Genomic DNA, 26,530 nt, shown 5'->3' with positions numbered 1-26,530 from the left:
CTAGACAAGGGATTAACCAAAGGCATTCTGCCCCTATTCTACCCCAACATCAAGCGACCCATCTGCTCATTAGTAGAACCAGTAGATCTACTAGTTCTTTAGGCCTTGGAGTTGCCACTATTTTAAGTTTACAAAGATGTATTGATTTATATAATAAAATGAAAAGTAATGATAAATGATCCGAGAAATTTAAAATGTTTGGATGAAATATCACTTGCTCACATAACTTTGTAATTTTATCATTATTGCCTGTTCACTGTCTCTTTTTGGTTACACTCATTCGTTGCTTGCAAACATAAAAAAAAAATTGAATCAGCTTTATCTAAAAGTGTCAAAAAGCCCTGCTGAAGCATTCGATCTATACAGACACTGCAGAACCAGGGTGAAGTAACTCACTGCTGCTTCTGGTAAAGCATGGTGTTTTGGGAAGTTTGGGGTTTTTTTTTTTTCTGTTTGTTTGTTTTAATGTCTGCAAGCAGCTATCTTGTCCTAATTGAGGTTGTACATGCTCTATGAATGAGACAGTGGGCTTATTCACTACACTTGAGCAGACAAGGGATTGACAGGGCCAGTCATGCTTCTTAAATTCAAAGAGCAATGGGACAGGTTTCATAGATTTCATAGATTTTTAGGGTTGGGATGGACCTCAATAGATCATCAAGTCCGACCCCCTGCCCTGGGAAGGAAAGAGCGCTGGGGTCAGATGACCCCGGCCTGGTGCTTGTTGAGTCTCCTCTTAAAGACCCCAAAGGTAGGGGAGAGCACCACCTCCCTTGGCAGCCCATTGCAGATTCTGGTAACCCTCACCGTAAAGAAGCTCTTCCTGATGTCCAGTCTAAATCTGCTCTCTGTCAGTTTGTGGCCATTATTTCTAGTTACCCCAAGGGGCATACTGGTAAACAGCGTATCTCCTATTCTTTGTGCCCCACTGCCCCCGATGAATTTGTAGATGGCCACAAGATCATCTCTCATCCTTCTGTTGTGGAGGCTGAAGTGATCCAGGTCCCTCAATCTCTCCTCATAGGGCCTTACCTGCAGGCCCCTAACCATATGAGTAACGCTCCTCTGGACCCTCTCAAAGTTATCCACATCCCTCTTATCCACAGCCCCCAAAACTGGATTCTGTACTTTAGCTGCGGCCTTACCAATGTTGTATAGAGAGGAAGTATCACCTCCTTAGACCTGTTTGTGATGCACCTGCTAATGCAAGATAGAGTTCATGACATTGATGACCCATGTTCATTTTGGAGTTGGCTATGACTCCCTTTCTGCCACTGTGCGACTTGCAGGGAGGCGGTGGAGACAGATTCTAATCTGTATGTGTGTTGGCAATTCTTTCTCTCTAGGTGCAGCAGTTTGCACTTATCTTTGTTAAACTGCTTCCTGTTCTGTTCTGCCCACTTTTCTGACCTGTCCAAGTCCACCTGAATCCATTCCTTGCCCACCACTGTGTTTACTTTGCCCCATAATTTGGTGTCATCCACAAATTTGGACAGAATGCTCTCCACACCCTCATCCAAGTCACTGATGAAGATATTGAACATCACTGGTTCAAGGACTGAAACTTGCGGGACTCCACTGCCCACATCTTTCTAGGCCAACACTGACCTATCCACCACCACTCTCTGGGTACATCCCATAAACCAATTCAACACCCACCTGGCTGTGTAATCATCTATGACACAGCCACTTAGTTTATTTATGAGAACGGGATGAGGCACCTTATCGGAGGCCTTTTTAAAATCCAAGTAAATGACATCTACTTTGACTCCTGCATCTAAGCATTTTTTGACCTGGTCATAAAAAGAAACAAGGTTAGTCAGGCAGGATCTACCTGCTATGTATCCATGCTGGTTGCCTTTCAGCATTATTTTTTCCTGCTGGACTCCCATAAGTGTGATCCTTAATAATTTTTTCAAAGGTTTTCCCAAGGTTAGAGGTGAGATTAACCAGCCTATATTTACCCGGATTCTCCTTCCTCCCTTTCTTGAAAATAGGGACCACATTGGCCCTTTTCTACTCTTCTGGGACCTGTCCTAGTGCTACGAGTGCTCAAACAGTCTTGCCAGTGGGTCTTCTATGACACTGGCTAATTCCCTCAGCACCCTTGGATGAAGATCATCTGGCCCTGCTGACTTAAACACATCCAGCCCCTCCAAGTGACCTTTCACTAGGTTGGTGCTAACTGTTTGTGGGCTGCTATCCCTCTTTTGCCTGTCTGTAATCCAACTGGGTGATATGTCTTTATCCACGTTCAGGAAAATAGATGCAAAAAAACTCACTGAAGAGTTCAGCTTTGTCTTTCCTATCTGTCACTAATTGCCCTGGTCTGACCTGTAGGGGTCCTATGCTGCCCTGCACCTTCCTTTTATTCCCTATATACCTGAAGAAGGACTTTTTGTTGTCTTCAATTTTTGATGCCAGCCTAAGTTCCGTTTCTGCTTTGGCCTTTCTAACCGGCTCCCTGCAAGTGCGGGCCAAGTAGGTGTACTCCTCCTTGGTGGCTACCCACTTCTTCCACAGTCTTTATTCCTCTTCTTTCACCCCTAGGCTTTCCTGAATTTCCCTTTCTCTCATGCTAATAATTTAAGGCTTTTGCTTCACTAAAACATCACCCTTTCTTTCACTCCCTTGCTTCTCCTGATACCGGGCAGCACATCTAACACATTTTTCAAGGCACATCTTATCATTTTAAGTTCATTTTATGCTACAAAGTGAAGTTGGCAAGCTGAAGAATCAGTCTTTGTCTTATCTGTGTGCACAGTGGCAAGCAATATTGGGTTCACTAAGGGAATCCTGATTATTTATCAACATCATCATCATCTAATATTTCAGTCCTGTACACAACAGCCATCACGAATTTCTATTGGTTGCTGTTATACACTCTTATAAATGATTTGGGATATTAAGCATCATAAAATACATTTGCAAATCCTGGATTGTCACTCTATCTGTTAAAGAGACACTTTGATACATTTGTTTCTACACCTCCTAAATCTTTCCTCACATAGATAATTTATTATTTTCAGTTCTGTGTTCATTGGTGAGCTCTGGCACAAGACAGACTTGTGTTTCCAAGGAATGCGTCATTACAAATTTCATCCATGAGCCTTTCTTTTTTAGGAGTTGGGAACCATTGAAGAGGCTATTTTTCACCCCATCCTATATGTAATCAGTTTGTCAGAATTGTCTCTATGATTTTGTTTGTTTTTTACTGATTTTTTTTTTTACTGATTCATTTATTTCACTCTTTTTTTTTTTTTTTTGGTTTTTTTTTTTTCTTTTTTTTCCCCCCCCCCCCCCCCACTGATTGCTTCCTCTCAAAACATAAATGTATTTAACAGCTGACTGGTGTTCAGCAGTACCCCCACTTACCCTTGCTCTGGCCCCAGCTCTGTCCTGGGGCACATAGCATAGCTGCACTCCAGCCCTAGCTGGGCCCAATAGCAGCAGCATTGGTGGCATAGCAGCTCTGGCCCCAGCTCCAGGGTGTCTCTCCAGGTGCCGCTGCTGCTATAAAGTCAGAGCACAGACATGCTCTGTGCCTCAGCTTGGAGCAGAGTTGGAGCCTGCTGGCATTGGAGCAAGGAAAGCAGGTGGGGGAGGCAGACAGGGCAGACTTGGTGGTAGGTGGAGGGTTGGGGCAAGGAGCTGGAGGCTGGTGGGGGAAGGGGTCAGTATGTGCCAGGGAGTTTCAGGAGGCAACATGTTGGGGCCTAGGATCAGGTGCCAAGCTGCTTGACTTTCCTGCCCTACACCAGTCTCTACCACCTGCCCAATAAACATCCTCTTGCACCACTTGCTCCCCTGCCAGAGCTTTCCCCACTGCAGCAGTAAAGGGGATACATTTATGATGACCATTCAATAATTAGATTCTAGACATGCACACTTATAACAAGTTTATACATTTTCCATGTATAGAATCTGTTGGGGGGGGGGGGGCAACTTTAATTCAGGATCATCTTGGTTTCAGATAAGTATGGAAATATAATTTTCCTGTGGAAAAGTGTATTATAGGCATGAGAGGTGTTTGCAGTGGAAAATCCTCTAGTTTCTATTAGGGAATACTTCATGTGCTAATTTGTGCTAAGTGCATGCTTCTAAGTCTTTTTAAATCCATCTTTTTTAAGATAAAGTGGAACATGTTCTGAAAAAAGAAAGATCATTATGTTTGTAATTTATTTCCTATTATTTGCTTACAGTTTTAAGATGGCAGTTCCTTCTTTGCATTTTCCCTATTGATGTAATGAGCTAAATAAAGAAGTAAAGTCAATTTTACTTTGTTAATTCTTAACGGTATGTAAATTATTGTGAACAAACCTAGAACATTTGACAAGGGCACTAGTGAAATGCATACTTAAGGAATTAACGTATGAGTGGCAATCACAATCACATAAGTATGCATAGTTACATCTCTTAAATCAGTTGTGATTTAGTTTCTCTCAAAATTGAACTGCTTGCTTTGACGTACATGCTAGAAGATGCATGTGAAGTACTATTTCACATTCCAGATAATAGTACAGTACCTATAGTTGTGCAACATCAGCAGTTGTTGGACCTGAAAGTGTGTGGCATTTGCTTGAAATTGTTTAATTGTTCTTTCCTCTCTATTAAGCACTGAATCTTCGCTAGGTTCCTGACACCTCTCAGTGTTTGCTGTCATTTCTTGGCTACCCATTTATTTAGATTTTATGCTCTCTCAGGGAAATAAAAAAAAAATATATCCATCTGATATGAAATCCTCTCACTGAATTTAATAGCAAAATTGCTTTTGACTTCAATGGGGTATAGATTTCACACTTTATTTTCATATTGTATGATGTTAACTGCCCTACAGGAAATAAACTTTTAGCTTCATCAAAGCATTGTGCTGTTGTAAGGAGGAGTTATAACTGTGGAGTTAATTTTGTGCTTGTATAATAATATAGATATGGATTTTAGTATGTATTTTGGTATTGTTTGGTGTCTTCATTTTAGTTGACCTAAACTTGGACAGTGGGTTACATAAAATGGTGATTTACCGAGTACTGTGAAAATTAAAATACTTCATTGCAACATAGCAAGATTGAACATTTCTAACTATCTCTGTCACGGAGTAGCAGTTTAAATTGTCTTTTTTTAAGTCTGTCCCTTTGATTCTTGTTTCATTACTCATTTTCTTTTAAGGGTTAGGTGCTAACTATGTAGCAATGACAATATAACATCTTGAATACAATGTAAATTTGAAACCTATTTGTTAGATCCCAACCAAATTTTATTGAGCAACAGGTGGCATTGGTAGTGTGTTGCTAGGAAGGAATACAGAATGGATCTTCATTTGCAACTGTCACTTCAAACTATAAAGAGACTAAAATAAGTCAGAAAATAAAATTCCTTGGTGAATTAAAAAAAAACATGTAGCATTATCTCATGCAATACATTCTTATTACCATCACATAGGCAAGATGTGCAGTAGGCTAACAGGTTTATCTCGTAAACTACAAATCAAGATATGCACTGTGCAATAAAAAAATATTGGAGATTAAAGAAAAGTGTTAAATGTGGTTATACAGGAAGGTATGTAATTTTTTTTTTTAACAGATACTCTTTCCCATTGGAATAAGCATGTTTCTCTTTCTTGTACCTTATTTGAGTGAATCCTTCTATTTTACTCTCACTATTTTTGGTTCACTCAGTTTTTAGGAGTTATTCAGTTAAACAGTCAAGTTCTAAAGACATTTCCTGTCTCCTCAATTCGATAAAATAATCTAATCAGTTTCAATCACTTTCTCACTTCTTTCATGGATGATCTGTGGTCTCTCGTATCTAAGACTTGGCATCAAGAAAATTTCAAAATATTCCCTTCTGGTTTTACATACCATGTAACAGCTAACAAATAGGGATTGGGGGGAGAAGGTGAAAATGGCCTGAAAGGAAAACTCTGATAAACAACTTCACTTTTTTCAGTCATTGAATACTGGAAGGCACTGTTTGCTCTTCTGAACGGAGGGGCCAAATTCTGCATCCAGACTATAACTTTGTTTGAGCTTTAACAGTATGACCGCTATATCACCCCACACATGCCTGTCACTTGCTAGTTAAGGCTTTTTCTTTGCAGGTGTGAGATTTGCATTCTGATCCCTTCAAATAGAGGAGGGATTAGAACTCAGATCTCCCACACATTGGAGGAGTTCTCTAACCTCTGAGGTGCTGGAGGAAGAGGGCTCCTTTTCCGCTTCCAGCCATTTTGTGATTCTTACCAGTCATTTTCTTTTGCTCCTGCTGGTAAATGTTTCTTTTCAGTTGAAACAAAATATTTCCTTCAGTATGAATTAATATTCTCATTTCATGAGATGAAACCCCCCCACCCAGCTTTTTGTTATGGTAAACCAAAATGGCTATTGATTTAGTTTAATCTGAACTGTTTTTTTAGATTCTGTTCTTGAGACCTATCTATCTATCTATCTATCTATCTATCTATCTATCTATCGAGATACATATATATAGAGATAGAGCTCTCTATATAAATCTCTCTATATAAATCTCTCTATATGTCTCAAGAATAGAATCTAAAAATATCTCTATATATATTTGTATAGATGGGGGCATGAAAGAGATGTTTAGGCAGTGGAAGCAGTGGGCAGCCACCAAGGAGGCATACACCACCCTGGTGCACTATTGCAGGGAGTCAGTTAGGCAGGCCAAGGCAGGACTGGAGCTTAGGCTGGCTACAACAATCAAAGACAATAAAATTTACTTCTACAGATACATAGCGAGCAAAAGGAAAGCACAGAGTAACATAGGGCCCCTGCAATCAAGTCAGTTTGTGGTTGACGCAGAGAAAAAGGCAGAGCTCTTCAATGAGATCTTCACTTCAGTATTCCTTAATACTGACCAAGACAATCCCCCCACCTTGAGCATAGACAGATGTCCAAAAGGCACCAGACCGCCAAAGGTTAGTGTTGACTTAGTTAAAGAGCACTTGGAAGGGCTGGATGCGTACAAGTCAGCCATTCCGGATGACCTCCATGCACGGGTGATGAAGGAATTGGCCAGTGTCGTTGCTGAGCCTTTGGCATGGCTGTATGAGCTCTCATGGTTCTCCGGACAGGTCCCTGAGGACTGAAAAAGGCCAACATGGTGCCCATTTTTAAGAAGGGGAGAAGGGAGGAGCCGGGTAACTTTAGGCAAGTCAATCTTACCTCTATCCCTGGGAAAATACTAGAAAAAATGATCAAAGAGAGTATTTGTGAAAGCCCAGCAGGGGAAACAATGCTGAAAGGAAACCAGCATGGGTTCGTCACAGGTAGATCCTGCCTGACAAACCTTATAGCCTTTTATGACCAGGTCACATACTGCCTTGACACAGGAGTGGAGGCCGATGTAATCTATCTGGATTTTAGGAAGGCCTTCGACACAGTTTTGTACCTTATTCCCATAGGGAAGCTAACGGGCTGTGGAGTGGATGCTTATACAGTCAGGTGGGTGGCTAACTGGCTTAGGGACCACACCCAGAGAGTGGTGGTGGATGGGTCATTCTCAGCCTGGAAGGAGGTGGGCAGTGGCGTCCCGAAGGGTTTGGTCCTTGGGCCAGTGTTATTTAATATCTTCATCAGTGATTTGGATGAGGGTGTGGTGAGCACCCTCTCCAAGTTCACGGATGATACCAAATTATGAGGCAAAGTGAATTCACCAGAGGACAGGTAGCAGTTACAGGCCAACCTAGATAGGTTGGATCAATGGGCAGAATGTAATAGGATGCAATTCAACAAAGATAAATGTAAAGTACTCCACCTAGGAAGGAGGAATACCCAGCACGCCTACAGGCTGAGGGGTGTCCTCCTCAGCAGCTCAGAGGCTGAGAGAGATCTTGGAGTCATAGTTGACTCCAGGATGAACATGAGCCGGCAGTGTAACGAGCCCATCAACACAGCCAATCGCATCTTGTCGTGTATTAGCAAATGCATGACCAATAGGTCGAGGGAGGTGATGCTCCCCCTCTATGCAGCATTAGTCAGGCTGCAGTTAGAGTACTGTGTCTAGTTTTGGGTGCTGCACTTCAAGAGGGACACGGAGGATCTGGAGAGGGTTCAGAGGAGGGCCACTCACATGATTAGTGGTCTCTGTGAAAGACCCTATGAGGAGAGGTTGAGAGATGTGGATCTCTCCAGCCTATACAAAAGATGGCTGAGGGGTGACCTTGTAGCTGCCTATAAATGTATCAGGGGAGGACAGCAGGGAATTGGGGATACGCTGTTTACCAGAGCGTCCCAGGGAGTAACTAGGAATAATGGGTGTAAACTAGTGGAGAGTGGATTTAGGTTAGACATTAGAAATATTTTTTTTACAATAAGGGTGGCCAGAGTCTGGAATGGGCTTCCAAGAGAGGTGGTCCTATCACCTAACTTGGAGGTCTTCAAGAGGAGACTTGACAATCACCTGGCTGGGGTCATCTGACCTTGGTCCTTTTTCCTGCCAGGGGCAGGGGTTCGGACACGATGATCCATTGGGTCCCTTTCGACTCTATAATTTATGAATCTATGAATCTATTTCTATAGATATACCTATAGATAGATATATACAAGGGTGCCTGAAATGAAAAAAAAACAAAACATTTTAGACAGACACACAGACGGACGGATCATGACAAGGATTTTACGTTTGCATCAAACTGTCAGTTTTCAGAATAATTTCTGACAGTTCTTGGCCTTGCTAGGCCCTTTTGACCATTTTATATTAGACATTCATTGGATAAAATCAGAAATAATCTTGGCAGCTGGGGCCAGAACCCAGGATTTGCTGCTCCCTGGTGATTGCATTGCTTACTATCATGCAGAGTAATGCTCTGTTTTGCTGTTTCACCTTCCAGCTTCAAGACACTTGTATTCCTTTGTGCCTGTTTGCCCAGTTTCAACAGGTGGGGTGCAGAGTGCCCTTGCTTGGACTTTTCTTTAGTTTCCAGATTAAGGTATTCTTCTGAGAGGTCAAAGATGTGTGTTCAAATCCCCTGAGGCTTAGACTCCAGATCAATGACTTCCAGATCATTACCATACCATCTTAGCACACTGTTGGTCAGACTGGGCTGTTTCTGTACATTCTCGGAAGCCGAAAGTTAGGTATCTTTATTCCAGGCCAGACTGAAAGTCCCAAATGAATTTAGGTGCCTATCTGCAACTTGAAGTTTGTGGAGCATAGTTTATCTGAATTGTTCTTTGTGACTTAAGTCACATTCTGCCCAAGTCCTGCAGAGGTGCCTCTCTTACTGATCTTGACTTGCTCAGTCTCTTTGTACCTCATTTCCGATCTGCAAAACTGATGCAATAGCATTTCCCTACCTCATGGGATGTAGTGAAAGTAAAAGCATTAAAGGCACCGTGGCATTAGGTTCTGTTGTCGTATAGATGATTGTAATCTTAGCGTGATGGACCTTGTCTCACATGGTAAAGTAGGACTGTGTTCTGGGAAAACTCAGAGGAGGAAGATGAGGAAAAGAAGAGACGATGGATTGTGTATTGTTTTCTGTTTTTGGAAAAAGTTGAGGGACCAGGAAGGAGAGCATAACTATGGGGAAGGAGAGATGGAGGACCTCAGGATGGGAAATGGAGTTTCTATATGCATATCTTTGCCTGTAAGTCATGGTTAAAACTTACTAGAACTGAATATTTCCCCACAAAAATCTGTGTTAGTGTTGAGATAAAGGAGCAAAGATGGACAGTTTACCTTGTATAAAATTGAAGCGAGTAAGATGAGGAACACCCTCAGCTTCTCTTCAGTCATCATTTTCTTCTCTTAATCTCAGTAACTCAGCGATGCCTCCTACTTCCTACAGATCTGCAGTCTCATCCCAGGCAACCAACATGCATCTTTAACTTTGTTCTTAAGTATATCACAGGAGGATACTAATTGATACAGCTTTCATTTATGTAACTCCTCATCAATAAATTAAGTGACTGTGGCATTGATGCCTGCAGAATTGGATGGGTAAAAAATTGGCTGATGGGGGGCACCCAGAGAGTAGTGGTGGATGGGTTGTACTCAACCTGGTGAGATGTGAGCAGTGGGGTACCCCAGGTCTTGGTCCTCAGGCCCACACTGTTTAACATCTTCATCAGCGACTTGGACGAGGGGGTGGAAAGCACGCTGTCCAAGTTTGCTGATGACACTAGGATGTGGGGCAAGGTGGACACACTTGAAGGGAGAGAGAGGCTGCAACTAGATTTAGACAGACTACAAAAGTGGGCAGACGAGACTAGGATGGAGTTCAACGTAGACAAATGCAGGGTGCTGCACCTTGGGAGAAGGAATCCACAGCACACATACAGGCTGGGGAGTTCCCCTCTTGAAAGCACAGAGGTGGAAAGTGATCTCGGAGTCATTATTTACTCCAAGATGAACATGAGCTGCCAATGCCAGACCGCAGCCAGCAAGGCCAGCCACACCTTGTCATGCATCCAAAGGTGCATCTCAAGCCGGTCCAGAGAGGTGATACGCCCCCTCTATGTGACTTTGGTCAGGCCGCAGTTGGCGTACTGCGTCCAGTACTGGGCACCGCACTTCAAAAGGGATGTGGCCAGCCTGGAGAAGGTTCAGAGGAAGGCCACCCGCTTGGTGAGAGGGCAGCAGGACAGGCCCTACGAGGAGAGACTGAAGGACCTGAACCTGTTCAGCCCCAGCAAGAGGAGGCTGAGGGGGGACTTGGTGGCTGCCTACAAGCTCATCAGGGGGGATCAACAGCAAATAGGCAGAGCTCTTTTCTCCCCAGCACCACCTGGGGTGACGAGGAACAATGGCTGTAAGCTGATGGAGAATAGGCTTAGGTTGGAGATCAGAAGGCAATATTTTACAGTTAGGGTGGCCAAAATCTGGAACCAACTTCCCAGGGAGGTGGTCCTCACCCCTACCTTGGGCAAATTCAAGAGGAGGTTGGATGATCGCGTGTCTGTGGTCTTGTGAACCCAGCATTCATTCCTGCCTGTGGCAGGGGGTCAGGCTAGATGATCTGTTCAGGTCCCTCCTGACCCTAGCTACTATGATACTATGAATTTAAATGTAAAGTTTTAGAACAGGTGCTAACAACATAGATCATCCATTCAAGCATTCCCCCTCTCCCCCTCCCCTGTTATATTTAGAAAGACTCATATTGTAGCTGCCATCTAGAGTTAGATGCCATTATGCAAACTAGTACAAATCCACATACAGAAGTAAATGGCTTGTAATTTTATGAAAGCTGCACTAACCTTATATTATTCATCAAAACAAATGAAGCTATGGCCAGTAAACCCAATCTGAAGAACAAATTTCTAACTGTGAAATTAAGCTGGCACAACCAGATTCACATAAGCTGCATTTCTTGGGACACTTAAAATTAACAAGGGCATCAATTTAATTGTTGGCACGATCCATTAGATATCCAAATTCTGTCATTTGAATCCCTAATTAAATGCTGCACGTATAAGTGATTGAGGGCACAGAAGTAGAAGTGAAAAATTGGAGTCTGATTTGCAAACCGAGACCCCCTTGCATAAAAATTTGGATGCAGAGTTCTTTTGTTTAATAGTGTAAGACTATTCCTCAAAACCAAATATGCTTAACTCATCATTTAATGTACTCTTTAGTGAAGTTCATGTAGATCTTTAGTACTGTAAAGGGCTGCAACTGAGGGTGTAGATACATGACAGAATTACTCCAGAGATTACCCCAGATTTTATTCTACATTAAATTTATAGTAAGGAATGGCCTCACTTTTAGAGCACCTGGCCACTAGGTGGCAAGGGAACCGGTTTGTACTGAGCAAATGGCTACCCTAGAATGAAAATAACAATGGCAGTACAGACAGTATATACAGATATGTGTAACTTCCTCTGGGGTTGATATACATCTGACTTCTTCAGAAGCAACTTTACAACAGGAAACAGTGTTTCCTCCAGAGTAAGTGCTGTATGTTATGTGTTATGCTTTTTCTGCACAATGGGGGCATCTACATGTGGGCTTAACTGCGCAGTAGACTACTTTCCTGAGAAATAAAGCATCACAGTCTGTACGTGCGACACTGTTAGGCTGCATTAGACTGCTGTAAGACTGCAGCAAACTAATTTTTACTCCCATAGGATAGTGGTGCCTAAACGCATGTGTAAACGCTGTCCCAGGAGTAAATTGCACCCAGGCAGTAGGGGGCCAACCACTGCCTGCCACCTGGCCACACAGCTCCACTCTTTAGGCACTCCCAGGCCCCAGCCAGCCCCTCCACTGCCCAATGCCATGACCTGGAATCCGGGGCTGACCCCATGAGCCTGCTGCCAGCCCAGGGCTGCTCTGATCCAGCTCAAATTGCTGCGGTCCCAGCCACAGGTCCAGACATTGCATCTGGGAGCTGTTAACTCTGACACAAACTGCGCCGGGGTTTATTGCATCCTACAAATAGCAGGTATCAATACATCCAGTATGTTAGGAATAATCTAGAGCAGAGGTGTTAAATTCACCCGGGGCCCCAGCCCAGATCCAGACCACAGGGACTCCTTGTGGGCTGCATCTGCTTTGGAGTGGTGGTGGTAGCTGTGGCCACTGTGGAGGCAGTGGGGCAAACAGCTACTGGCCACGCCACTGTGGGACAACTGAGGGCTGTGTCGAACAGTCCTTGCTTGTCCCCATGCTGCTGATGGTCATATCCATTGGGGCTGCAGGGCCCCAGATTCTGTGACAGGACCTTGCCAACCACTGGTCCCACCCACTAAACTCCATGGCTTACCGGTGGCCCAGAACGCTGAATGGCGCAGCGCCACAGACTGTATGTTTGACACTTCTGCTCTAGGATAAATATACCATGTATCTGCACCCTGAGGTTGAGTTAGGACCTTATTGAGCTAGCTAATGTAGAAAGACGAAACGAGTGAAATCCCTTACTCAACGAGCTTACAATCTAAATAGAAAAGATATACAAAGGATGGGAGAAAGGCATTATTTTACTTGTATGGAAGAAAGCAGACTTATGAAAAAGAAAATATGTCAACATGCTTTATGATTTTTGCTCAGGAAAAAGAATCTTAATATTTAAAACAACACTCAATGTCTAGGAGCTAGCTTACATAAGTAAATTATGTGTACACAGTAGAGGAAAACATGTTTAAGGAAGGAAGGGATATATTCAGATTGCATGCAATCAGTGTTGTTGTTCACAGATTACTAATTGATAGCTGTGAAAATAATGAAGAATATATGTTTTGGCCTGACAGTGGAACTACATTGAATTATAGCGATCCTGAAAATAGAGAGGGCCCATTCATTGAATGTATACATGCAAGGTAGCCTTTTTGGATAGAATCAACTTTATTAAATCAGTTTTTAATTTGCTACATCATCTTTTTGTTTTTATAATTGAGACTATAAAGTATCAGATTCAACTGATTTTTGAAAGAAAGGGGAACTGTTATTGGCTTGTTTTTTGTGGATAATGTGCTGTAGGTATGAAGCCTGCGGGAGAAAATGAGCAATTTTCAGCTATTCCTCGCTTAACGTCGTCGTTATGTTCTTGAAAAATGCAACTTTAAGCCAAATGATGTTAAACAAATCCAGTTTCCCCGTAAGATTTAATGTAAATGTGGGGAGAGGGGGCAGGTTCCAGGGATTTTTTTTTTTTTGCCTGAAAATTAAAATACTTATACAGTATTAATTTTAAATAATTTTAAACAAACAATTTAATACTATCACTTGCTGGGTGTTTCAGACTCATGATGCTAGGTGATACAGTCACAATGAGTTAGAAATGTTCGGGGAACGCGTGTACAGACACAACACAAACAACAATGGCTGCCACACTGAAGCGGGAGCAGCACTTGGCTTACATCACATAGTTACGTACCTACCAGCAAGCGGTGGCCAAACAACGTTGCAACTGAACATTGCATGACTTTAAAACGAATATGTTTTCTAATAGATCAGCAACATAATAACGAAACAGCGTTCACTGGGACAACGGTAAGTGAGGAGTACCAGTATAACGTTTTCTGACAAGAACACACAAAATGGGATTCAATGAGACCAGAAGGAAGTTTAAGAAACAATACATTCAAAGTCATAACTGCATGATTGTTACAGTTTAGGTCCAGTTCGTAGCTCTGGGCAGGATGAAGTGGAGGGGAGAATGGGTGGGAAGAGACACGGACCAAAAACAAAAGGCTTCATAAGAGTCAATATATTATTAGTCTTCAATTCTTTTCTTCAATTATTAGTCTTCAACTATGCTTTAAGGGTCGCCTTCTCTTTTTTAGGCAACTGAAATACACATTTGAAAACTATCTGCTGAGATGGTTCTTTCCAACAGCGTAGTTAAAAAAAAAATGCATGTTATCGAGTCCTTTAAAACATGTTATTAAAGATGCAGAATTTCATAGATACCAGTTATTTCAGTAAATTAAAGTCATCTGGGAATTTGGCAGGTGACTAATTTATTTATCCAGTAGGGAAGATAAAAAGACGTATGAAAGCTTTGGAATAAAAAGGATATATTTAAAAAAAAAAAAAAAAAGGCAGAAACCAAGGTATGCTCTTAATTTTCCTATTGATGTTTTGTCTTTCAGAACAAGATTATTTTAGACCCCATGACTTTCAGTGAGGCCAGATTCAGACCATCTCTTGAAGAAAGGTTGGAGAGCATTATCAGTGGAGCGGCACTGATGGCAGATTCTTCCTGCACACGTGATGACCGCCGGGAGAGAATTGTAGCCGAGTGCAATGCTGTCCGACAAGCCCTGCAGGACCTGCTTAGCGAATATATGAATAATGTAAGTTATATGCTGTTTTTAGTCTTTCCCTTCTCAGAGGATTATTAACCTGTTCAATGGCTCTTCTTAAAGGCTTAAATGCTTAGTAAAACACTAATGTTCTAATATAACGGGAGTCCAAGAAAATCAAGGGAGCTGCTTAAATACTTTGGAGCGTTCAACATTTTCATGTTTTAGGATCCTTTTACAATGGTTTGATAAAATTAAATATATTCAAGAGAACATTTTGCTCTGAAAGAAAATGTCATAAGATCTCCCTCAATACTACTCTGCATTGGGGTCTTGTATTTCTTCTTAACTAGGAGATACCCCACACGTTTTTGCAGTGTTTCTGATGAGATAATATACTGTGAAATAGGTATAAAACTGCTGGTGGCAAGCAAAGTGGGAATATGGATAAGTCAAATGAATGCCCCCTAGAAACCTTTTTTCTAAAGGAAAATGAGTACATATAGTGTGTTGCATTATTCATCGTTGTACAGAAATAGTCATTTTGGGTGGTATCAAAGTTGTGTGTAAAAAAGTTCACATGAAGTGCCTCCAGGTTTGCATGTGGTAGGAATTGGTTAAGCCATGAAGGATCTTTGTTTGCTAACAGTTTAATTGGAGCTATTAACTGCAAGTATGCAGCTTCCATGAAGCTGGTGAGTAATGTCTAGCACTGCTGCTTTGCACACAATCAAAAATGTATATTTTTAGAAATCTTAAATACAGCAAAGTGTGTAGGATTGGGGGAAAAAAAAAAAGTGTTCTGAACGGTATACATACACCCTGCAGTTTGTTTTGTGTGCATAACCTCTCCTTTAAATGATCTTCCGCAGAAAATAATTTCTGCCTAGGGGTGCCTATCACGAATAATTTTGGAGCTATTGATTCTCAGAAGGCACTAATAGCCACTGATAAGTGGTAACAGAGATGACACTAGTAGTCGAACAGCATTTAAAAAAAATATAACTAATTCCTGTAAACATATTTTGAATGTGGTGATAGCCACTTCGGACAGGTAAAGGTGATGCATATTTCTTCAGGCCTCTAAACCTCTACCTGTTAATTTTCAAATCTGGTTTTCTCTCTTTTTAACCATGCAATATATGATTTGCAATGTTTCCAAACAGGTATCTTGAGGATTGAAGGCACCCAAAAATATTTTGTAGAATGAGTGTTTTACTCTATCCCCTGCTATCCATCTTCCATTGATTTTAGAATCCAAGCAGTATGTTGGGAAATTGTAATCTGATTTTCCTTTTTTAAATCTCCAAATCCCATACACGTTGTAAAGGAATGTTTGTAGATGAATGGTATTAGTATTTCTATTTCTGATACAGTTAATATGCAGTAACAAAAATGTAAAATCTGTCTTCTAGTGGTTGTATAGCTTAGACATTCAGTTTTTACTTGTTTCGCTTCATTAAAAGTGAGCAGCTTCAAGAAAGAGCAGGAGCGCTAAGTCTAGAATTAGGACGCAGAAATGGTTTGCTGTTTTTTTAAAGTGACAGTTGAAATGCTCTAAATGACAAGGAAATTGGTGCTGTTTTATTTTGAGGTGAAAGCCTTAAGGGACGGAGTTAAGGAACAGATGGCGATTATGTGAAATGTATCTTTTTTGGATTGCTGTCCATAGGATCTTGTAGAATTATTACATGTAGATATAAGCTCTAAATGGTCTTTATAGAAATTGTTTGAGAATGGATGGATTGTTGCTTTCTGTTTCTTTGGAGCGTCTCCTTATATTTCTTTTTTCAAATGTACAGAGCTTTGTGATGGGAAAATGCATTTTCCCTCCATCAGAAGCATCATTTCTGCCACCACTTTCAGATAAATTAGAGGGATTTTTAAAGGTTAAATAATTGCACATATTTATGACCAGATTGCAATGGTTAATATGGCTTCAGGATTTCCCTTAAATGAACGGTGGAGCGATCTGTTTTTCACTTTGCATGGGGTATTTGAAAGGTATATCTGATTAAATTACCCTCCCTATTTTTCCGTGATCCTAATAGCACAATAGGACTCTAACACCCATAACTTTGATTTAATTTTCTCCCTGTGTTTCTTAAAGAATATAATCAAATAAGAACAATGTCACAGATACTGCGTAAGCATCTTTTTAACAACAACAAAAAAGCATGTGTCAGTTAATTGAAAGTAATGTATTTCAGATTTTAAATCCATGAGCCTAGAAGTTGAGAAATGTATACAAATGCATCTATTCTTTTCCTAGTTCTTGTTTCTTTAAGGTAGAATGAATGGATCTGCCGACATTGTCGTCTATTTTGGAACTTAACCTTTATCTTGACATCTTTGTTTGTTTGTTTAAATCAACATTTCAGCAAAATGTAAATGAAGTTGCAAAACATCTCTCTCTCACTGTCTTTCGTACCATGGGGAAGTGGAAAAATGTGAGAGGTGAGACTGCTTTTGATAGGAGCTCTGGGCAGTGGAATAAGTAATTCACATGGCCCTTCCATTTCACAGGTTCAGTGGCTTCTCTTTCTTACCACCGTCTGACACTCCTGCTCAAGGCTTTGGGAGGCAACAAATGATCCCTCCTGGTTGATTTGTGTTTCCGGTGCTTGGCAGCCCTTGGCACATCATTGCCTGCTGATCCCTCCTGGTTGATTTGTGTTTCTGGTGCTTGGCAGCCCTTGGCACATCGTTGCCTGCCTAGGGGTTTCCTCTGGCAGTAGAAGAGTGGGACCTTCCATGGTTCATATGCCACGTTTAAAATGAGCCCCTGAATCCATGCATTGAAACGGGTAGTAAGGTGGAGTCTTTTACAGTTATTATTATCCTTTGGAATAGGTTTTATATAAAGGGAACCCTGTCATAAAATCAGAGAGAAGTAGAGCTAGAAGGGAACTCAGAGGTCATCTAGTCCAACCCCCTACCTGTGGCAGGATCATCTTTATCAAACCATCCTATAAAAATCCTTTGTCTAACCTGTTAGCAAAAGGACAGTCAACCCTGACACAACCATATGATGTAACACCCTAACCTGCCACAGGTAGAGCAGGGGCACCACCGCAGCCAATGTCCTGCTGCTGCATAGCTTGTTAAAATATGCTTGAGAGATCCAAGGAAGAGGGGTCTCCCCTCAAATCCGTACCAGTCTGGGGATAGGGTAAAATTATTTCCTGATTTAAATAGGGATATTGGTTTGACCCTGATGCCATCAGAGTATCCAGTTAACCCTGTCGCCCTCCACTGTATTCCCCAGATCTGAAGGATTTTTTAGCCCTACTAATAACCCAGTCATCTGTAATATAACTACATGGAAGCCTTCTTAGTCTTCCACGCCTTTTTGCCGTATAAAACTACCACTTGTTCTCAACTTTTGATTGCCTATCAACACAGGATATTAAAGCATCTAATTCTCATTTTCTGCATGTCTAAAGATGCATCATTTAAGGGAATTGAGCTAGAGAAAATGGGACGTTCCAGAAACATTTTTTTTTTCACTTAAATGCAGGAAATATGTTTGATTTGGCCCCAAAATACAGCAATATTTTAAGAAGATGCTGTGCTGAGTCAAAATTAGAATGGGCAGCAAAAGGCACTTGTACTTGCTGACAGAACCAAACAGAACAAAAAAGAAGTGATAGAATTGAAAATGGATGGACTCTCAAGACTGTCAGGTTTCATATTTAACGGCTCTAGTGAGCTCTTATTTAAAAGTGGGGGGGGGAAGAAATCTTGTGCAATCCTTTTGAGAAGTGGCTCTGAAGCAGACAAGGTTAATCTATATGACAATGAACAGTAAATTACATTCATGAGACAGCACAATGTCCATAGCTGTCCCGAACTCCGCAATCAGTGATTGGTGACAGAGGTTGACTGCTGAGTCATCGGGATTGTCTGATTTAGTTACGGCAGCCTAGACAGGACAATCTATCAACTGATCTAAGTATTGCGTTGCTAGCTTTTCAAGGAATATTTGGAAAAGCAAGCCTGTATTGAAGTGGTATATTGTGCTAGAAGACTGAAATACTGCACCAAGCTATTTCACATTTCATTTTGTTCTTCTAGAGGACACGTGAACTCAGGTTTATTTCCTGCCCTCGAAGAAGCTACTTGGAGACAAAATGGTTGGGACTGGATAAGAGCAACCTCTGTCTTTTTTAAATACCAATACCTTAACTTAATAGTTAGCGATTTTTAATGCTGCTCTTACAGTGATTCATCTGTGAGATAAAATGAAACTACTAACTGATTCAATACTGTTTTATGGGAACTGAAATGTGCACATCTTGAAGACAGACAGTTTTCTCAGAAGAACACTGATTTTACTGGGTGACAAAAAGCAGTTTTCCTTTTCTTCATATGATTAACACAGTGGTGGAGTCACTGAAATTATGATAATAAAATATTTTTCCTCAGGGTGGGGTATGATAGAAGTGTACTTCCTTCCCGTAGACATCTGCAAATGTGCCTTTGGTCAAATTTGTGACTTGCTAAGCATCTGATTCTTGGGAATGAAGCTTTTGCTCTGTAAGATAGATAAATATTACTTGTTTGTCTCTCTGTGTTTCTTCTCAGTTCACGTAGTGTCACAGAAATGTGCAAATGTGCATGTGCATACACATGCGCGCGCGCGCACACACAGAGTTGGAGTTCTTTCAAACGGGAAATGTTTCACCAAGGCAGCAGCTGTTACGTTCTACTGGTTGTGTGTGAACAAGCTAAGAACAATTGAAATGGAGCAACGTTACTCTTAACTCCAACCCTAGATGAAGGAACATTAACGTTAGAGTGGTGTGGCTACTTTTGAATTTGTCTCGGCTCCTTCACGCACAACAATTAGGATGGACCATTTTCTGCCTGGGTGAATGTTCTCCTTCTGATGGGGCTCCAAGCAGTCTAATATCCATCCTTTGAATATCTTCCCTTTCGTCAACTAAACATAACTTAAGAGTCTATATCCCCTATCCAGAACAATCAGATCTCAGCCACAGTACAAGTAGTTGGTTTTCTTGTCTTTGCTTGGTAAATGGCATCAGGACATGATATGGTGACTGATATATTCAGTAACTATTACCTGTATGATATTACTGTTTAGCTGCTTACAGTTTTACAAATTAAAGAAAATAAAACATTAGGGAATCCAGGTGGTCCTACCGTTTTGGGAAGTTCAGGATTACATCTTCAGTCCTTGTATCTTGTCTTTATTTTTTCAATGCCATTGTATGATGTACGTGTCTTCCATAAGCACAATTCGAAATATGGAAGCCCTATAGAAAAGAGTGGTAATACTTGGATTGCAAATAACAGAAAGAGAAACAATCTCCCCTAGTTTGGGCTTTGGTAGCCACACCTTGGTGCGCAATTCTGATGAGTTTGTTTAGCACAGTGCTCAAATAGAGCATCTGCTTGACAACGAGATTGAATTATTTATTGACTTAATATCTGAGACAGAACATCTTTTTTCTGCAACATGCTGTGTCTACAGAAGTGTGGGGATGTCCGTTTGGGTGAACTTCTTAGGTATGTTCTTTAGGTTCTCAGATTAATTTAATTTCAAAACAGATTATTCTATTCCTTTCACTGTTTAAAATCCCCATTATGGTGATTGTGATGGCTGTGTTTAATAGGAATCTTTGGTGATGAAGAATCTTTCTAAGCACTGGGAAGATCCTTCATTGAGGTTTGGCCATTTATTGTCACCATAACCCAAGAGGTAAAATGAGCCTGGATTTTGCTTAGTTGCAGTTAACATCCAGCACCACTGTATAAAATGTATTTTATGGTCCAATTTCTATTTCTGGACAGACATAGAAGCAGAAAAATAAATCCGACCGCTCTGGAACCCTTGAAACATGACCTCATGGGTACCTGTACACATGCAGGGAGGCTGCTCCAATGCACTGTAATTACATGCACCCCTGCCACCATTTTGAAGTGTGGGGATGCTGCTATACGAGATTCAGAGATGCTATAATTACAATGCATTGGAGTAGACTTGATTAATCATCTAGTCTGCTCGAGTGTACTAATTAGCGTGATCCAGCCAGCCTCCATGTCTCATGTATCGGTGTCCCTGTGCTTCAAAATGGCAGCGGGGACACTTTAACTAAAGCTCGAGCTAAAGTTCAATGAGCTATAGTTAAAGCACCCCTGCCGCCATTTTGAAGTGTAGGGATGCTGATATACAAGACACTGCGGGAGCTTTAATTAGAACGGCTCTCGGAGCTACTCTAATTAAAATTCTCCCCTCCACCCATGGAGCGCACGTAAAAATGCCCATGAATTCCTGAAATTGGAAATCTTGCAGAGAAAATTTGAAAATTGTAAAGCAAAGAAAGGTACAACCAACAACATTGTGGGGGAACAGGAATTACAGCTATGATCTGATTACCTCTGGAAGAAGAAACAACAGATTTTATTTATTTATTTATTTTTTTGGCCTGGTCTCCAAAACTTGCCATTTGCATGTGTGATTCCCATCTCTGCATCTAGACTTTCTTAAGGGGATTAAGACAGCTGTAGTCTTTGAATCCTCATAGTTTTCACAATGGTGTTTTGCTTTTCTTAAATCAGGAAAGTCCCTGGTTAACTAAATATGTACCTCAAATGATACCTGTACACCTTCTGTTTTCCTTTCACTCTTGTCCTTCCTTCTTTTTCCCCCTGCAGAACTCCCAGACCTCTCTTTTTCCTAGCCGTGGTCACACGTCCATAGTCTGTCACCCAACCCAGGAAATATTCCACTAGCTGTATGTCTAGCCTTTTCACTGGCAACCCAGTGAAACCAAACCCAAGCTGTGTCTCTAGTCAGCAAGGTTGAACAAAATGGGTGTGCTACAATCAGACCATACTGGTTTCATAGTAAAATGAGGCTGCGTTTACTGAACATTGACTGCACAGGTGAAAATTGCTTCTGTGCCATTGGTTGTGATCATGGCCTTCCTAATCATAATGTGTGGAACGGTTCTCAGTGAGACCCAGCTAAGCCAGAACAGCTGCTTTAAAAGTTCTTCGCTGCCACTAAAGGGGCAATCCATTGCCCTTATGGACCTCGAGACTCTTTCAGCAGGCTTGTTTCCAGATGTTCAACTGTTGCAGATATAACTCAGGACTATTTCCTTGTTCCATTTTGGCCAGCAACCAAGTCCCTGGGAGTTCAACAGAGTCTTTAAGCTGATTGCTACACTTAGTATGTCTATAGGTGCTGTCTATTGCTATCTCAGTTACTGCATATGGAATGGCTATGTGACCTGCTTATACTTGTACTTACTTCATTAACCCAACTACCACATTAGCTTATACTAGTTAATATTTTTTTTATCCATATAACACTTCTAATCAAACACAAAATACTAGAATTACTAGCCCCTGCCCCTTTTTTAGCCCGAATAAATCTTTATCAGCATATTTTTAAATAAGTGATAAATAAATGTCAGAAGAAGAAACAATCAACAAAACATACCCACAGTTAAGTGTTTCCAGACTCTGTTTCACCTAGCACCAGGTTGTGAACATTGATTTTTCCACTTTTACCTTTTCCCCAGAACACCTGTGGAAAGGTAAGAGAAGGAAAGAAAAAACACAGAGTGAACTCTTTGTTTTCTGGGGGCTGAATGGTATTTTGTCTTGTCACTTTATAAATTCCTTCTAATATTACCCAGAAAGGGTGTTGCACAAATGTTACATCCCTAAACTGAGAAGCAAGCATTTCAAACAATCACAATGCCTCATGTGCATGCACACAATTAGCATTATCATTAATCCTGGTAAGAGTTAATATGCAGAGAAAAGGGATGTTCAGCGAAACCTATTAATTTATAAATGCAGTTGTGTGTGTGTGACTATCTCCTCATAAAAGCAGAATACCAAGCTTGCAAGCTGTTTACAATTTCTGGCATCTCCTCTAGGTGCCACTACACTATATATAAACTGCCATAATATCCTTTTCAGAACATATGACTTGTTAAATAGAGCTAGAGGTGCTGCAAATCATTGAGTCTCTCCCGAGAGATTTCTTTCTTCTTTGTTTTTATCCCTCCCTCGACCTCTTATTTATCTTCTCAATCTCTATATTATATTTGTTTGTTTTTAGCCTCGTTCTGCTTAAACAATATTCCTTTTCAGCTGGTTTGACATCGCTACTTACAGAAGATGAAAACTGTTTGTTTTCACACACTATTAAATACAGTACACAATTATAATTTAACTTGTCAAATGGATTGAGGTAATACTATTCATTGGCACTAATTTTTAAGAAACAGAAAGAACAACCAAGGGATACCTATCTCCTTCAGGATACCTTCTCTCTTAACCTTTTATCTTTTTTGCCACTTAGGCTCCAGTACAGCAGAGTTCTTATATATACTTTTGAAGTTAAGAGTCTGCTGAAGTTCTAGTGGTACACTTGACATTAAATGTGACATCATATCATAATGTGTCACCCCCCATATCTCTGTAATTATGTAATATAACTCAAATGGAAGCAAAATGTTTTGTAGGTATCACACATAGTAATCAAGAGTCTTACACTATATTACTAAAGCTGCAATAATCTGGGAGAATTCTCCCAGATTTGTTCTCCCGGTAGAAAAAAGAAACCTTACCCAGAGCCATGTATACAGACATCTGAAGGCTGAGACCCTGAAGAGTGGTGTGTTTGCACTGCTGATACTTTCAAGTTAGGGTATGCATGCATGTCACATCCACTGCAGGCTTCCACAGTCTGCCTAGTGACAGATGGCAGCAGTGCATATGGCAGCCCTGACTGACCAACAACTCACTACTATGTGTTAAAGCTATGATATAATATATTTGGATCATCTAATTTAAGGCCTTTTGCTCTGTTTAATTGGATCTCATTAGTGGTATAGTTGAACATGATGATTGCTCAATACTAGTGGCTTTGACCAGTAGAATTTATTCTACCTCCCCATGCTGCTGCTAAGAATACTTAAGCACATAGTATCATATACTGAGTCCAGATCCTGCACATGTTGTTGTGATGTCTCCGTCACTGAACATGGCTCAAACCTGTAGCAGCCTCCATGGCTCTTATTCAGTCATGTCATCTCCTTCTCTCTTTACCCCAATGAGCACTCCTAAATATTTAATAGCACTAGACAGAATAGTGGGATTTGTTTTGGTTGGTTGTCAAAGTAACAAGATCTTGGTGAAAAAAAATCTTTTTTGGAAAGGAAATGGAAATTAATATATTTGGGTCTTTTCAGTGAAACAAACAGATACATGCTTGAGTCAACTGCAAATGTCTCATTCAACCCAGAATTAGGGTGACCATATATCCTAGGAAAACTTGGACATTCCCGGCTTCTGTAGTCCAGTCCTTGCCACTTGCCATATGCAGGTGGGGCGGTCCTTGCTCCAGTCTATCCACCTTGTTCTTGCACAGAAGCAGTGATGCCTGCCCAGTCACCTGCCTGGAGCACCATGCCACTCTGCCTCCCTGCTAAGCTCCACTCCTAGACTTTTGACCAACCCATCAGGACTAAACTATGGAAGTCAGGATTGTGTGTTGCCCAGGAAGTATGGTCATCTTACCCAGAATAAAGTATTTTATCTCAGTTTGTGGTATTTGTTGCCTTTGTCTTTCCTTATAATTTCAGTTTCAAAATTTAAAAAAAATGAAAGGAAAACATTGATATTTTCAAAACAAAGTGTTCAACAAGAATCATTTTAGAAAAAATCCCTTTTATGGCAAAACTACTAAGTATTCGAAATTGAAAATGTTCTTTTCCACCAAAAATACTTAGATTTATTGTTTATCCTTATAATCATTGTTCCCCTTCTCAAAGTCACTGAAGTCAAACCCAACAAAGATACGGGTTGTTGAATAAAACATAGGATTGGACAACATTGCATCTTTCCATAAATGTCATTGTCTCCTATTTATGTTGCTCCTCTACCTTCCTTTTTCCAGTTTATTTCAAAAATAAGAATCTGAATAATGTATTTATTTTTGGTTGCTCTTAATCCAGTACATCAAAGTAGTAATGACTTCACCAACCCTATATCAAATATACATGACGTTAGAAGTTTGTGCTGCAATGACAATTGCTGTATTTAAAGTAAATGGACATGTTGCCATTTAAAGTTATCTTTTTATTTGAGTGTGCAATATCTATGAAATGTCCTTCAATCTTCTGTGTGTCTATGGGATATTAATTTGTTATTATATAGTTTAGGTGTTGGGTGCACAACAAAAGTATCTAAAATATTTTTGGAAGTATATTAAAAGCTATGACTGTGCTGCCTGTGCAATAAGCCTGGGAGTGCTGCCAAAGAGTGTGACCCACCCACTTGTTTCTGATTAACATACACAAAGTCCCAGAAATTTGGCAGTGTTGCCAAGTTCATGTGTCCCAGTGTGCCTGTCCTCAGCTCAGGGCATGATTCTTAACAGTGCACCCAAGCTCATTGTGAAGGTGGGGTGGACATGCCAAAATCAAAATATGCCTGCTGGAATCAGTGAACTTTTAAACTTTAAGGGTAAGTACAGACATTTGGAGAGGTTAGATCAAGTTAAAAATAGCCACTTGATCTACAGTAAGTTGGGATGGGTGGGGCTAGCAGGGGGGTTGTGGGAATCAGAGGGGGCAAGCAGGCCTGGGGAAAATTGTGGGGGTCCATAGGGGAATGGGGAACAGTCAAAGGCCACAGAGGAATTGTGGGGGGAGTAAGCAGGATCTTCAGGAGGGATTGTGGGGGGGGCAACAGGATCTGTGGGAGCGATCGGGGGGATTAGGGGTACAGATGGCATCTGTAGGAGAATCAGGGGGGCAGGCAGGGCCCACAGGGGGTTGGTGGGGTGCAGGAGGGTTTGGTGGGATCAGGGATAAGTGCACATCAATCCAGGTCTATCTTAGACCAGATTCTGCCATTTTTAGACTAGTCTGTGTAAACTGAACCTCTATATAGTTCGCACGTAGATCCAGCTAACTAGTGACCTAATAGTAAGATCCACATCGGGGTGGACTAAGCTAGATTGGGTGGCCATTTTTAACGTGATCTAACTTTCTTCCCCTAACCCCATTGAATGTCTGTGCTTAGCCTAAATGTATATCTTGCCAAATGCCTCATACTGTTTTCTGTAACTTTAAGATTTTTTGGTATAACAGGAGCTTAATTTCACCACATGCAAAAATAAAACCAAATAAGGATGCCCATTCAAAAATAAAAACAACCAACGAGGAAAGAATAAAAAAAAAAAATCTTCCAAGCAGTAGCGGAAAACTAGTGGAAGTTTTCTGAGTCAATTATGTATCTTCTGAAGGTGGACAGATAGGCTTTGTCCCTAGTGATAGTTTGCAATATGAGTGTTCAGAGGCAGAGGGTGCATATACACATGCACTTTACTGCCAAGTTGACTAATTAGCTCTGCTGCAAAGTGTCACGGATACATGAATGCCGGTATTAGGGTGCAGTAAGGCTTGGGGGGGTCAACCACACGGCTCCACAGTTTTGCCACCCTTGTGCCCCATGCAGCTTCTCTGCTGCCTGACACTGCCATCTGGACCCTGGGGCTGACCATCTGAGCTAGCTGCCAATCTGGAGCTGAAAGTACTGCTGTCTCAGGCACACGTGTAGATCCTGTGCCCAGGAGCAGTGCACTCCGGTGCAAACTGCTCTGGCGTTCATCACATATTAATTGCACATGTAGATGCATCCAGAATGCAGGTCATTATTAACAGTATGCTTTGTAGTTCTTATATTATCTGATTTAGGAGTTAAATTTATACCACTTTCACTGTGCTCTCAGAACGTGAGCTACTACAGTCGCTTTGAAGTTGTTAGCTGCA

General features: G+C 41.1%; 1 protein-coding gene across 5 annotated transcripts in view; it reads left to right on the top strand.

Annotated features, from left to right (window-relative positions):
• CTNNA2 (catenin alpha 2) overlaps window positions 1–26,530 on the top strand; it is an 862,138-nt gene that overhangs the window by 292,593 nt on the left and 543,015 nt on the right. For all 5 annotated transcript variants that reach the window (XM_006018010.2, XM_025197143.1, XM_025197145.1 and 2 more), the window contains exon 7: window positions 14,553–14,756. In XM_006018010.2, the coding sequence (XP_006018072.1) occupies window positions 14,553–14,756 (204 nt within the window). The remainder of the gene's footprint in view (window positions 1–14,552; window positions 14,757–26,530) is intronic.

The sequence above is a fragment of the Alligator sinensis genome, unplaced genomic scaffold, assembly GCF_000455745.1.
Source record: "Alligator sinensis unplaced genomic scaffold, ASM45574v1 scaffold23_1, whole genome shotgun sequence".
Classification (NCBI taxonomy): domain Eukaryota; kingdom Metazoa; phylum Chordata; order Crocodylia; family Alligatoridae; genus Alligator; species Alligator sinensis.
The sequence above is the reverse complement of the archived record's forward strand: the minus strand, read 5'-3'. Positions and strand labels throughout refer to the sequence as shown.